Genomic DNA, 12,988 nt, shown 5'->3' with positions numbered 1-12,988 from the left:
AGTAGGGAGCCCTATGTGGGGCTTGGTCCCAGGACCCTGGAATCATGACCCGAGCCAAAGGCAGACACTTAATGACTGACCACCCAGGCACCCCCAAGATTTTTTTTCATTCAGCAGTTTTTTGTTTTGTTTTGTTTTAAAATGTTACATGCAGTCTACATTAAGGGCTTTAGAATTAAACTCTTTTTTTTTTTTTAAACAATGAAATAGTCTTTTTTTTTTTTTTAAAGATTTTATTTATTTATTTGAGAGAGAGAATGAGATAGGGAGAAAGAGCATGAGGTGGGGAGGGTCAGAGGGAGAAGCAGACTCCCTGCTGAGCAGGGAGCCTGATGCGGGACTCAATTCTGGCACTCCAGGATCATGACCTGAGCCGAAGGCAGTTGCTTAACCACTGAGCCACCCAGGCGCCCGAATTAAACTCATTTTTAAGGAGCAAAACTTATATGAGGCAAATTCTTAGGTATTAGACCACTGAGAAGAAAGCATTTAAAGATATCATTTTATATCTCACTGACATAGTTTTTTAACGTATTGGACTATATAGTTTTTAAAATTATTAGCAGTCCCATTTGTTGTGTGAGTAGACTCCTTCAGAATGCCCAAAAGATTAAATTTAAAAATTTTGAGACCTCTGTATATCCTCACTTGACATGTATTATTTGGGGCATTTTAGTAACAACTGGTATTTATGTTCCCAGCAGGAAGATGATTTGAAGTGGGTAGAAGAGAATGTTCCTTCTTCTGTGACAGATGTGTAAGTTTTTGAATCATTACCATGAGAATCCTATTTCAGTTAGTCTTGCTTTTATTATTTTAAGTGAATGAGCTGAAGAATATGATAATGAGAATGCTTATAGATTAAATTATTTAAAAAGAATATTAAAAATGTTAAAAAGATGTTAAATAAAAATTACAAATGATATACAACCAAAAGTAATCAGGATTGTTCAGATGACATTTCTCCTTAGAAAGATTTAGCTGTAATACATCTTCCCAAAATCATTGGGAGAATTCTTTGGAATTTTTTAGTTCCTTCCCATGACTGTTTTTAATTAAACATTGGCCTTGTCACAATGCAGAACATGTTTGTTTTCTATACAATTCCAGTAACCTTCTGTTTTTGTATATGCTTTTATTCCCCTGAAATGGCCATTAATAAGATGCAGATCCTAGATAATTATAAAAAAGGCTTTAAATTGTATTCATAATTCTTTCCTTTATGAACTATTTATGACTTTATGTTGTTCATTTTGGTGTTTTTCTCTCTGCAGAGCACTTCCAGCCCTTTTGGATTCAGATGAGGTTAGTAATCAAATCATGTATATAAACTGTGGGTCTGATGATTTAATAGGAAATCATAGGTCCTTTGTTCAGGGGAATTTTATTTGACTCAGTAGTGCCCTGAAGAACTATAGTTGGTATAGTTGAAAAAGGATGAGAATAGAAATACTAAGATGAGAACTCAAGTATTCAAGAATGTTTCCTTTCTATACACGTCCCCTGTTTCTTTTCCTAAGTTACATGATCAGACTGGAGGACATGTCTTTCGTTCTGAATATTAGGTTATTCTAGACCCTCTTGATTTTAGAAAGCCCTTTGAAAGCATCTGCCTGATTTTAACTCATTGTTTTGGATTGGCTGCTAAAAAATGATTGTTCATTTCCCACTGACCTGCTGTGTGATGTAGCACACAATGTCAAATTCCTTAGCAGTTCTGTGCATTGAAATAACTGAGAACTCTATCATGCAGAATTAAACTTACCTTTCTTTGTAACACTTTGCTTTCTATGGTGTATTCTGCAGTTCCCAAATCTCCTTCTTGAGGGCATCTGCTAATAGTTTGCCCTCGGGGCTTCCCTGTGACTTTAGCTCTCCAGCCACCGCTATATTTCAGGCAGAGAAGGCTGAGTATGTAAAACCCCGTTGGGCTCTTTATGGCAATACAGGTTTATTATAGTATTTTTGGGTGGTATTGACTTCACCCATCTGTTCATATTTCCCTGTGTGAAAACCTTTCAGGAACTGAATAAGAACTTAAATGAATTATAAGAGAAACAAGTTCTAAAGGACCAGGAATCAAAATGGCATCAGAATCTCCAGCCTCAACTTTGCAATTTAGAACATAATAGAACAATGTCTTTGATTTGTAAGGAAAATTATTTTCAACCTAGAATTGTATATTCACCTAAACTGTTGATATGAGGGTAAAATAAAGATGTTTTTAGTCATGCAGGAAATAAAATACTATGTGTGCAGTCTCAAAAAAGTAGTAGAAAGTGTTCTTTACAAAATGAGAGAACTAAAAAGAAAAAGACTCGGGATCCAGGAAATAAGGGTCCAACAGAGAGGCAAGGATAAATTCCCAGGATGATGATGTAAGAAACTCCAAGAGTGATAGCTGGGCAACAGTCTTGGAGGGCATCCAGTCCACAATGGAGCAGACCAGAGAGCTTCAGGAGGAGTAGTTCTAAGAAAAAAAGTGAAAAGGATAGATTAGCTGATGTAATTGATCATTTTGAAAATATATTTACAGTTCTGTCAGAGTTCAGTATATTTGTGATAATGTACTTTTAGCAAATGAAGCAAAACAAAAATGAAAAATATTAACTCTAAGGTAAAAAAAATTACATAAGTAAAGAAATTTAATGGTAGTACATTAATTTTCTTAATTGAAATGGCATACTATAAATACTATTTTAAGATTTTATTTATTTGAGAGAGTGAGAATGAGCTTGCTCGTGAGCATGAGTTGGGGGGGACGGGCAGAGGGAGAGAGAGGGGCAGAGGGAGAGAGAGAAGCAGACTCCCCACTGAGCAGGGAGCCCAACATGGGGCTCAATTCCAGGACCCTGGGATCATGACCTGATCCGAAGGCAGACGCTTAACCGACTGAACCACTACTTAGACCCCTAAGTATTATTTTCTAATCAGACATAATTTTTAACCTGCTTTTTATTTTTTAATTTCTTTAGATTTACTTATTTTTAGAAAGAGCATGAGTCGGGGGAGGGGCTGAGGGAGAAGGAGAGAGAATCTCAAGCAGATTCCCTATTGAGTGCAGAACCTGACATGGGGCTCAGTCTCATGACCCAGAGATCATGACCTAAGGCAAAACCAAGATTTGGATGCTCAACAGACTGAGCCACCCAGATGCCTCTTAACATCTTTTTATTTTGGGGATGCCTGGGTGGTATTTTTAAGATTTTATTCATTTATTTGACAGAGACACAGCGAGAGAGGGAACTCAAGCAGGGGTAGTGGGAGAGGGGAGAAGCAGGCTTCCCACAGAGCAGGGAGCCCGATGCGGGCTCGATCCCAGGACTCTGGGATCATGACCCGAGCCTAAGGCAGATGCTTAACTACTGAGCCACCCAGGCTCTGCCTTAACATGCTTTTTTAAAAAAACTATGAAAATACATAAAATCTACCATCCTCATTATTCTTAAGTGTAAAGTGTTAACTATATGCACGTTGTTGTATACAACAAATCTCTAGAGCTTTTTTTTAAATGTAATTTTAATGAGTATGTAATATTTCATTATAAGGATATACCATAATTTTGTTTATGCAGTCCTATATCTTTGGACATTTAATTTTTTCTACTATTTTGTCATAATTTTGAGTTTTGCAGTAGAAATGTTTCTGGCTAAATCTTTGTCCACATCCTTGACTTTTTCTTCAAGTTAAATTCGTGAATCAGAGGAGGTACACATTTTCATTTAAGTTTAATCTTAAGTAGATATTTATTTATTCATTTTCTTTGACTCAAATACATAGTTCCTTTTGATCTGTGATTTAATGTCCAGAAACCTAGAGATTTTGATTCAGTTAATCTTAGGTGGGGCCTGGACATCTTACGTTTCAAAATCTTCACAGTTAGGAACCATTTCTTTCTTTCTTTTCTTTTCTTTTCTTTTCTTTTCTTTTCTTTTCTTTTCTTTCTTTTCTTTCTTTCTCTTTTCTTTCTTTTCTTTCTTTCTTTTTCTTTCTTTCTTTCTCTCTCTCTTTCTCTCTCTCTCTCTCTCTCTTTCTTTCTTTCTTTCTTTCTTTTTTTAAGAGTGCAAGCAGGGTGTGGTGGCGAGAGAGAGAGAGGGGGTGGGGGGTGGGTGGGGAGAGAATCCTAAGCAGGCTCCACGCCCAGTATGGAGCCTGAAGTAGGGCTTGATCTCACAGCCCTGAGATCATGACCTGAGCCGAAATTAAGAGTTGGATGCTTAACCAGCTGAGCCACCCAGGCACCCCAGTTAGGAACCGTTTCTAACTGTTTAATGGACGTAAGCAAAAGTACTTGTGGGAAATGTGTGTGTGTCATCTTTGTAGAAGATATTTGGAATGTAGACCATTTAAAATGCTTAGAAAAAACTTTTTCTTTTTTCCTTAGGAACGAATGATCACACACTTTGAAAGGTCCAAAATGGAGTAAGAAAAAATGGGAAGATGTGCAGTTGAAGATGGGCAATATCTGGGAAGAGATCAGCTTCTGTGTTAATCTTCTACACTCCTCCATGGAATTAAAGGAGGCAGTGAAACCTGATCTGTTCCTTGACCTTTGTGCATTGGAGCTGGTGAGAAGTGTCAGAACAAGGAGAACATCTTACTGAAAACAAGTTCATAGGATGAGAAAAATCTACAAGTGTTTTATTACAACATTGATGCCCCTTTTCTTCCCACACCCAGACATGGATGTTTATGCAACTTATGTGTGTTGTTCCTGAGCCTTCCTTAATGTTTAAATTGTTTAATCTATCAAACTAAAAAGTTTAACATCTTCTAAAGAACTATGACATCAACGCCATAATATGTAATCTCCAGGAGCAACTTCCTATAATTTTTATTTATTTAGGGAGTTACATAGGTGATGGGGGAAATTGTTAATTATTTTTCCATTTCCTGAGAAGCCAAGACTTCTTGCAGAGGTAGTTTGGAGACAAAAAGAATCCTGAGTTAAGGAGCCATGGTTCTATCGATGATTTAGAACAAAAAGAAGAGTGTGCAAGAAAGAAACCTGTTACAGTATGATTCAGATCATTTAAAAAAAATCAAGTGCAATTTTGTTTACAAATGGTGTATATTAAAGATTTTTCTATTTCAGATGTACTTTAGAGAGAAATATTAGCTTAACTCTTGACATCTGCTATTGTGACACATCCCATTGCTGGCAATGTGGTGCACACTCCAGAACTTTTAACTACTGTTTTGTAAGCCTCCAAGGGCGGCGGCATTGCAGAATCCTAGGCAATGCTTTGTTTGCCTTCATGCCATTCACTGGGTGTTGCACTAGATGCAAAGAGGCACTCCATCTAAGTGCTTGTGAGTGAGCGCCCTGCTAAAGGAACTGTAATGCTTAAGCAGGAGCTAATACAAAGGAAACAGGTCCTTCTGGCTTAATTGAAACAGTTTTTCCTGCATGAAGTAGTGTGGAGGCCCTGGACTGCTGCTCATTCTTTAGGATTGACCGTTCTTATACCTGGTGTTGGTTTAGAGACTGTTTATAAGAGACATCACAAGGTGATGGGATTCATTTGAAGCACTATATTTCTGTTTTAATGGTTTTGTCCAATTTTGCCTTCCCAAGATTTTTGTTCTACGTAGAAAGTTCATGCCACTTTTTAATATAAAAAAGTCTTAACAAAATTAATATATTTTCCTCATTTTTTTTCGGACTTGCCTCTAAAGACCCTTCTTCCTCCTAAACTCTTGTGGGAATTTTCCTTCCATGGTTTTTGTTCTACATCATCTTATTGTGAAACCAGGGACCACATGACCGCAATCTTTACTAACTCATAAAATAGTGAAAGTGTTTACATTTATTTAACATCTCTCTATAGCTGTTTGCTGTGGTGATTTAAAAAAAAAAAAAATCACCTGGGCAATATATCAAAGGAACAATATGAAGAACTGACTATATTCTCAGGTTAACCCACTAGCAAAAGGCTATTGGTACTATTGTGTGCTTCTGTTCTTCCATACTGAAACTTAGCAAGTGAAAAATAGTTGTGATGCAGCAAGATAGTTGGTCAAATATTTTCTGACGGTGGGTAGATGTTGACTTAAGGCTAGGGAAAAAATCATATTGTGCTAAGCAGGAGTGTATAGTAAATTATGTAGGCTGGGACTTGATAATTCTGTTTTCTCTTAATGGGTTATGTCACTGTGATTAGATACAGTGTATTATTTCTTAAAACTGGTTCTGAAGTAATTTATAGTATTATGTTGATCTGTTTAGTTCCTAGTCCTTGGGCCTGAAACTATTAGGTATTAGGCCTTCTTCAAGGACAGCAGCTGACAATTCTGAATTTTCTGCTGCCTCTGCAGATCGACTGTCTGGCTGCCTGGGGTGAGCTGTGGTGAGAATCAGCCACAACACTTGATTTATTTAGCAATTTTTGTGTTAGTATTAACACTTTGAAAATATTTCACCAGATTATCAGACATAGCATTTGGTAAAGATGGGACAACTATCCTAATTTACAAGTGAAGAAACTGCCATTGTATAAAAATGAAGTGAAGGAGGGGGTAATAAATAAACTGACCAAGGCCATTTTTTTTACTTCTTATCATAGACTCACCCCTTTTTTCATTAACATTTTTTGCTTTAGATCCAAATGCTTACTTTTATGACTTACCTCCTATTTCCTCTGGGGGCAGTGGGGGGGTGGAGTTGCCATATTCACCTCATTGCGGTGGTTTTCAAATTTTAAAGTGCATGGACTCACTTTGGGGACTTACTAAAACACAGACTGCTGAACCCCCCGACTCCAGATGCTCTGATTTGGTAGGGCACGAATGAGGCCTGAGACTGCATTTCTAACACGTTCGCAGGCGGTGTTGATGCTACTGGTGTAGGGATCAACTTTGAGAACTACTGCCCTAGAACGACCTTTAAAAAAGGGTAAGATACTTGAACTGGTTGAGATTATAATGGTAATGCAAAAACCACCATTTACTGGGTGTTTATATAGAGAGTGGGTCAGGAATTGCTAAGCGCCCACAACGCTAGGTTAGTGCGGAACACTACCATCTTTTTGCAGATAATCTCCAGAGGCTTTGTTTTCTTAAACGTCACAGCTAATTTCCTAAATGGCAGATCTCCATCCTGGCTAGCAAGCCAAAGCCCAAATTCGCTGCCTGAAACAGTCTTAAGATTTGTTTCCCCCTTTTTTGTTAAATCCTATATCGCTAATTGGCTCCGTGACTTGGATCCCGGGGGAAGGCGGGGACCCAAGCGCCGGCGCGTCCCTCAAAGGCGCTGGGGCGGAAGGGGCGGGGCCTCTGCGGAAGAGGCGGGTCTAGCCCGGAAGGAAGTCCGGTGTTGATGGCTGTGTTGTCGTACGGCCTGTAGCTAGGGTCTCGGTCCGGCCTCACGGTTGGCCCTTTCACTGGGCTGGTTCCCGGCCCAGGACCGGCCCGGCCCGTTCCGGGTGAGACTGCTGTGGTGACTGCTCGCCGCCATGCACGACGCCTTCGAGCCGGTGCCAATACTAGAAAAGCTGCCTCTGCAGATCGACTGTCTGGCTGCCTGGGGTGAGCTGAGGGCCCGAGGGGCCGAGGCGGGGTCAGCGCAGAAGCTGTTCCGACCTTTCACAAGGCTGGGAAAGTGGACAGGCATCTATCTGACTGTATGAACTCCGGTCGGACTCTGTCCGAAAGAAACCTGGGATGAGGGAGGGCGTAGCATTGTAGACAGCGAGCGCAGTGGGACTGTTTGGGCAATCCTCAGGGACCCAGTCATTTTAGGTACGACTCTTGCTTTCGGTAGAGCTTTTCTTATTGACTGCTCAGCTTTGGCTCCTTTCGATTCCCAATAAGTCTTCAGTTTGGAGGGGCAGGCACTGGGGAGTTTTCAACTTGCCCGGGGCCTGACTTGTCCAGATGATTCTGTTGTTTGCTAGATGAAAAGCAACACTATTTGGGGGGCACTAAATGCGTTAACACCATATGCCTTTTTTCCCTTAGTGATCACTAATCGTTTACTTCTCATTACTGTAGGTAACTCACGTTGTTGTTCTAAACAGTCTAGCCAAGTGGTTGATTGCCTTATGTTCAAAGTGCTCAAGCTACGTAACTATGTAGGTAGAAGAGCATCATTTGAGGCTGTCATGAAACCTAACCTATTAAAAATTTGTGTAATCCTCTTGGGATTGGCCAGTACAGAAAGCAGGGTCTGGCATCTCTTATATGCTCTAGAATACAAATGGTTTCAGGGGTCTAAACCTTGACTCTTAATTATGAGCATTATGCTCATAGAGTGGTTGTGTCTGATAACAGTCATGAAAGACCAAACAAATAATTTCAGTCTTTCTTGTTAATGTCCAGTTGCTAGAAATCAAGGGCCATAAAAAGGTGGTTCAGAACTCTTAATCAGATCTTATACTGAGTCAGGTACCCAAGATGGGCCTGGTGGAGTCTGGTGGTGGCTGGCATCTTCTGCATCACTTACGGACATTGCCACCCAGGCAGTCTTGCAGACTTCCTCACAGCCTTTTCAGTAGGGTGCTTTCTCTACAGCTCTTCATGTTGATGTGCACAATCTTGCCTCTAGCAACCCTGGGCTTCTTTAAAATCACACCCCCACAGTAAGCCGTGCTAGTCCCTTGGGTTAAGGAGAGAACCTTGCTTCCTCCAGATATCTCAAGAAAACCTCCATTTTCTGTTATTAAATGCTCAGCAAAAATTTAAATAGAGGAGAAAAGAAATTTAAAAAATGAAAGACTTGACACTGCACAAAGGGACACATTTCCCTAATTCGTCATCAAATATGTATTAAATGCTTATATGGACCAGGTTCTCTGCTAAAGACAAGGATAAAAGGGTGAGTAAGAAACAGTGCCTGTGCTCCTAGGACACACAATGAGGGACAAAGTCATAGGAACAGATTATGATACAAGATAAATGATACTGGAGTCATATGCTGCCTATTACAGAAACATGGAGGAGAGGTACCCCCCTCAGCCTAGGACATACGCTTCTGGAAAGGGTGAATGCAGCTGCTTACAATGCTTTGCTTAGCTTGCCAGAATCCTTGACTGATACCCTATGGAACTAATAGTACATGTATCTCAGCCTCTCACCAATCCACTTTGTCACAGTAAAGATTCCCTTTACTTGAGCTTTTCAGAAAGATAGTTTGGAAATGCTAGGTACCTCTGTCTACCTTGATCTCCCACCCTACATGAGAAATGCTTATTATCTTCTAGGATGCTATGGTAGGTATTGGGCTACAGGAGGCTACTTACCACCTCTTGACTCAAAACTGTTTCTGGACTTAAGCAGCAGTGAATGTTGCTATATCTAGTTGTTACCCCTTTTACCTAAAATTCATCCAGGAACCTTCTGAAGCCAGATCATGCAGGGCTAGACAATATTCGAGAGACACCATAATCCATCTCTTGGGAAATGGAAATGAAGATACTGATGATGACTTCTCCCTAAACTCCAGAGTTGTAGAATCCAGCTGCTTTTTCTGCACCTTCATATGGATGTCTAATAGCATGGCCTTAATGGTTCTTGATTCCACTCTCCCAAAACATGCTTGTCCACCTGTATCCCACATCTCAGCAAATGACATTTCTGTTTACCCATTTTGCTGATGATTTTGGAATCATTCTTCATTTCTCTTATACACCACATCCAGTCCATATGCAAATCTTGTCTGCTCCACCTCCAGAATAAGTCTAGAATCCAGTCACTTCTCTCCATCTGCACTATTTCTGTTCTGATGAAAGCACCGCCTCTCTCATCTGAATTACTGTAGTAGTCCTCTGCCTGATCACCGTTTGTGTGTCATTGTGCCACTTTCAATCTTTTATCCACACAGAGGAAGAGTGATCCCTTGAAAACTTAATCTGATTGCATCTCTCCTCTACTCAGAACCCTTCATAGCTTCCTGTCACAACTAGAATAAGTTCCAAAGTCCTTGCTGTGCTTTCTACATCTGACATAATCAGGCCTATGGTTACTTCCCCTCATCTACCCCATCTATGCTCTTACCCCTTGCTCCATTCTCCTACTAGTCACACAGTCTTCCTTGTTCCATAACACACAAAGTATGTACCTACCTCGGGGCTTCTGCACTTGTTCTTTTCCTCCGCCTGGCACTCTCTTGCTCTAAATATTACATGCCTCATTCCTCATTTCCTTCAGATGTCTGCTGAAATGTCACATAAATCAACAAGACCTTCCCTAACGATGCTATATAAAAGACAAGGTGCTATTCTCTTCCTCAGCCTTATCTTTCTTCTTCTCATGGATTGCTGCCTAATGCTATTTTATGTTATATTATTGTCTCCATATTAGAAAATTCCTTCAGAGCAGGAGCTTTGTTTTGTACATTGCTTTATTTGTAGTTCCTAGAATAGTTCCTTATAATGGGTATTCATTAAATCTTTCTGTTGAATGAAGGAATGAATGAATGAATAGATGATGATATTAATAGTAATAACTTCCATTTATTGAGCACTAATCTTTATTAAACTTTTATGAAATAATAACTCCATTTTGCAGAGGAATAACCTGAGAATTTAAGTAATTTTTCCAAGGTCACATATCCAGTAAATCATGTCTGATTCTGGACCCTGGTTCCCAAACTTTAATATATATTCAGAACCTGTAAAAAAAAATGCAGATGTTTGTATGTATGTGTATCTGTATGTGTGTCTACACAATCATTCTATTTTCCAAAGAAATGGTAGGATAAAAAGGACTAAGATGGTTGCCTATAGCAGAGGGAGAAAACAGGGAGAGTGGACAAGGATGGAAGCCAGACTTCCCACAGTTTTAACATTGAAACTACATAAATGCATCATATAATTAAAAAATTGGATTTAAAAAATGCAGATTTCAGGTCACCACTACAGAATTATTGTGTCAGAATCTCTGAGAACAGCACTCAGGAATGTGCATTTTTTAATAAGTTCAGGTGATTTGGATGCAGCTAAAAAGGCTTATGCTTTAAGGAACACTGTTCTTTGCCCTATGACCCGGAAGAGGGAAGTGACCACTACCTTTTTCATTTCTGTATTCCCTGCAGTGGTCAGCATTGGGCCAGGGATGGAATTGTTCGTCACATGAGCTTGGACTAGGTTGTACTGTTGGACGATGGAGCTTCATTAGGGTAATTATGAGCAAGATGGCCCAGCACCTACTCACTTTGCAGGAGGAATAAAGTCCAGCCTTGTGGCTCAGGATTAGGCTGTCAGGAATTCTCTAGGGCTAATTCACATTTGTTTATATATGTGTTACCCACAGACTACACCGTTTTTGTAGTGTGTTCCACTTTCTGATTTGCTGTGTTGAATCTCAGAAGGGACTGTCTACCCCACTCTGTGTTGGCTCTGCAAGTCTCTCATTCTCTGTGTTTTGTATCCATGATTGTATTATATGATGACATGTCATAGAATGTGGAGACCCAACATGGGTTGGGTCCTCTGGTCACCCGAGCCCCCACTGACTTTTTTTAATTAATGTTTTTTCTCAAAGTTTTTATGTATTTATTTCAGAGATAGAGAGAGAGCAGGAGTAGGTGGGTGAGGGGCAGATGGAGAAGCAGGCTCTCCAGTAAGCAGGGAGCCTGTGCGGGGCTCAATCCCGGGACTTGAGCCGAAGGCAGACCTTAATCGACTGAGCCACCCAGGCGCCGCACCCCCACCCCACCCCTGACTTCTCTAACCAAAGCAAGTCTCTTCAAGGTTGTGTGCCATTAGTGCATCTGGGGTGATGCGCTGTTTTCCCTTGGGAGTGTGAGGATTAGGAACGTGGATGTGGTGCTTTTACTAATTAAAGGAAAGTTGTTACAACACTTTACATGTATGATAAATGCATTTTTTCCTGAGCACCTTCAAATGAAAATGTGAAAAGGGTTAAATAAAACCTCAATTAAAAATTTTGTTAATTTTAATGAATTTGTCTGATTCTGTTTTCTGACCAATAGACATTTGATAAGAAACATCTGTTGGCAAGTAAACATTTCAATAAAAATGGAAAGTAGACCCTTGAATGTCATGCTTATGAGTTTGACTTCATTATTTTGGTAGTGCAGCTTCATGAGGATTTAAGCCCCAGTGTGACAGAATCACAGACGTGCTCTAAGTAACGTACAGCAAACGTGGAAGAACACGTATAGTGAGAGCAGTTGAGGCCATCACAGGGGTCCCTGGAGGGACTGGGATATGGCTGTTGTGAGGTACCTTGTAGAGGTAAAATTGATAGGCCTTGCACACCTGAGTGTTAAGATGAGGCTGTTAAAAGAGACAAAAACAGGAGCTGGTAGGGATTTGGGGAGCAGAGTAGGGAGGAAAGAATGGGGAAGATGGTGAGTATTCTTTTGGCCTTTTGGTTATAGATTCTTAGTATGTTACAAGTGAGTTAAAAAAATTTCTACCTCATTTTATTTATATCTGAAATAGCAGTGGGTGTCCTGAAAATCAACTTCAGTATTCCCAGTTGCTCAATACAGTGATATCTATAAGTAGAACTCTAAGCACAGTATCTTTTACAAAGCAAGCATTGTGAACTTGCTTCTTTTGCTTTCTACGTTCTGCTCCAACATAAATCACCAACCTTCCTTTATTTATTTATTTATTTATTTATTTATTTATTTATTTATTTATTTATATTATGTTATGTAATCACCATACATTACATCATTAGTTTTTGATGTAGTGTTCCAACCTTCCTTTAGAGCTAGTGTTGTTTCTCATTTCTCTTATGTCATTAAGAGCACACACTGTCTTACTTTCTGTGTCCTGCCTTTGCTTTAAAACACGAAAGAAGTCAGAATCACTATATTTTTCTGGAAGACTAAGGACATCAACCTGGAAAAACAGGCTTCTGACCTGTTTTTATAAATACAACCAGTGCCTTTCAGACAACCTCTGGCCAACACCCATTCTTTTGACATAGGATGCCTTCGTAATCACATTGCATCACAGCTTGTGGTTACATCCTGACGCTTCTACACACATCTTCCTCCATGTATGACTCTGGA

The 12,988-nt window shown here is 39.8% G+C and overlaps 2 protein-coding genes across 5 annotated transcripts in view; both read left to right on the top strand.

The window, feature by feature from the left end:
* TMEM87A (transmembrane protein 87A) overlaps positions 1-6,057 on the top strand; it is a 44,187-nt gene extending 38,130 nt beyond the window's left edge. For 2 of the 4 annotated variants that reach the window (XM_034994545.1, XM_034994546.1), the window contains exons 18-20: positions 705-757; positions 1,275-1,305; positions 4,385-6,057. In XM_034994545.1, coding sequence (XP_034850436.1) covers positions 705-757; positions 1,275-1,305; positions 4,385-4,426 — 126 coding nt within the window. In that variant the 3' untranslated portion in view covers positions 4,427-6,057. Of the gene's footprint in view, positions 1-701; positions 758-1,274; positions 1,306-4,384 lie in introns of all 4 variants that reach the window. The other 2 variants (XM_034994542.1, XM_034994544.1) reach the window with 1 other exon arrangement.
* Positions 6,058-7,274: 1,217 nt separating this feature from the next.
* VPS39 (VPS39 subunit of HOPS complex) overlaps positions 7,275-12,988 on the top strand; it is a 47,895-nt gene continuing 42,181 nt past the window's right edge. The window contains exon 1 of the mRNA XM_034994540.1: positions 7,275-7,527. Within this exon, the coding sequence (XP_034850431.1) occupies positions 7,455-7,527 (73 nt within the window). The 5' untranslated portion in view covers positions 7,275-7,454. The remainder of the gene's footprint in view (positions 7,528-12,988) is intronic.

Source organism: Mirounga leonina, unplaced genomic scaffold, assembly GCF_011800145.1.
Source record: "Mirounga leonina isolate KUSES-001 unplaced genomic scaffold, KU_Mleo_1.0 Mir_91, whole genome shotgun sequence".
In the NCBI taxonomy this organism is placed as follows: Eukaryota; Metazoa; Chordata; class Mammalia; order Carnivora; family Phocidae; genus Mirounga; species Mirounga leonina.
Note: the sequence above shows the minus strand (reverse complement) of the source record. Positions and strands in the feature narration are given on the sequence as shown.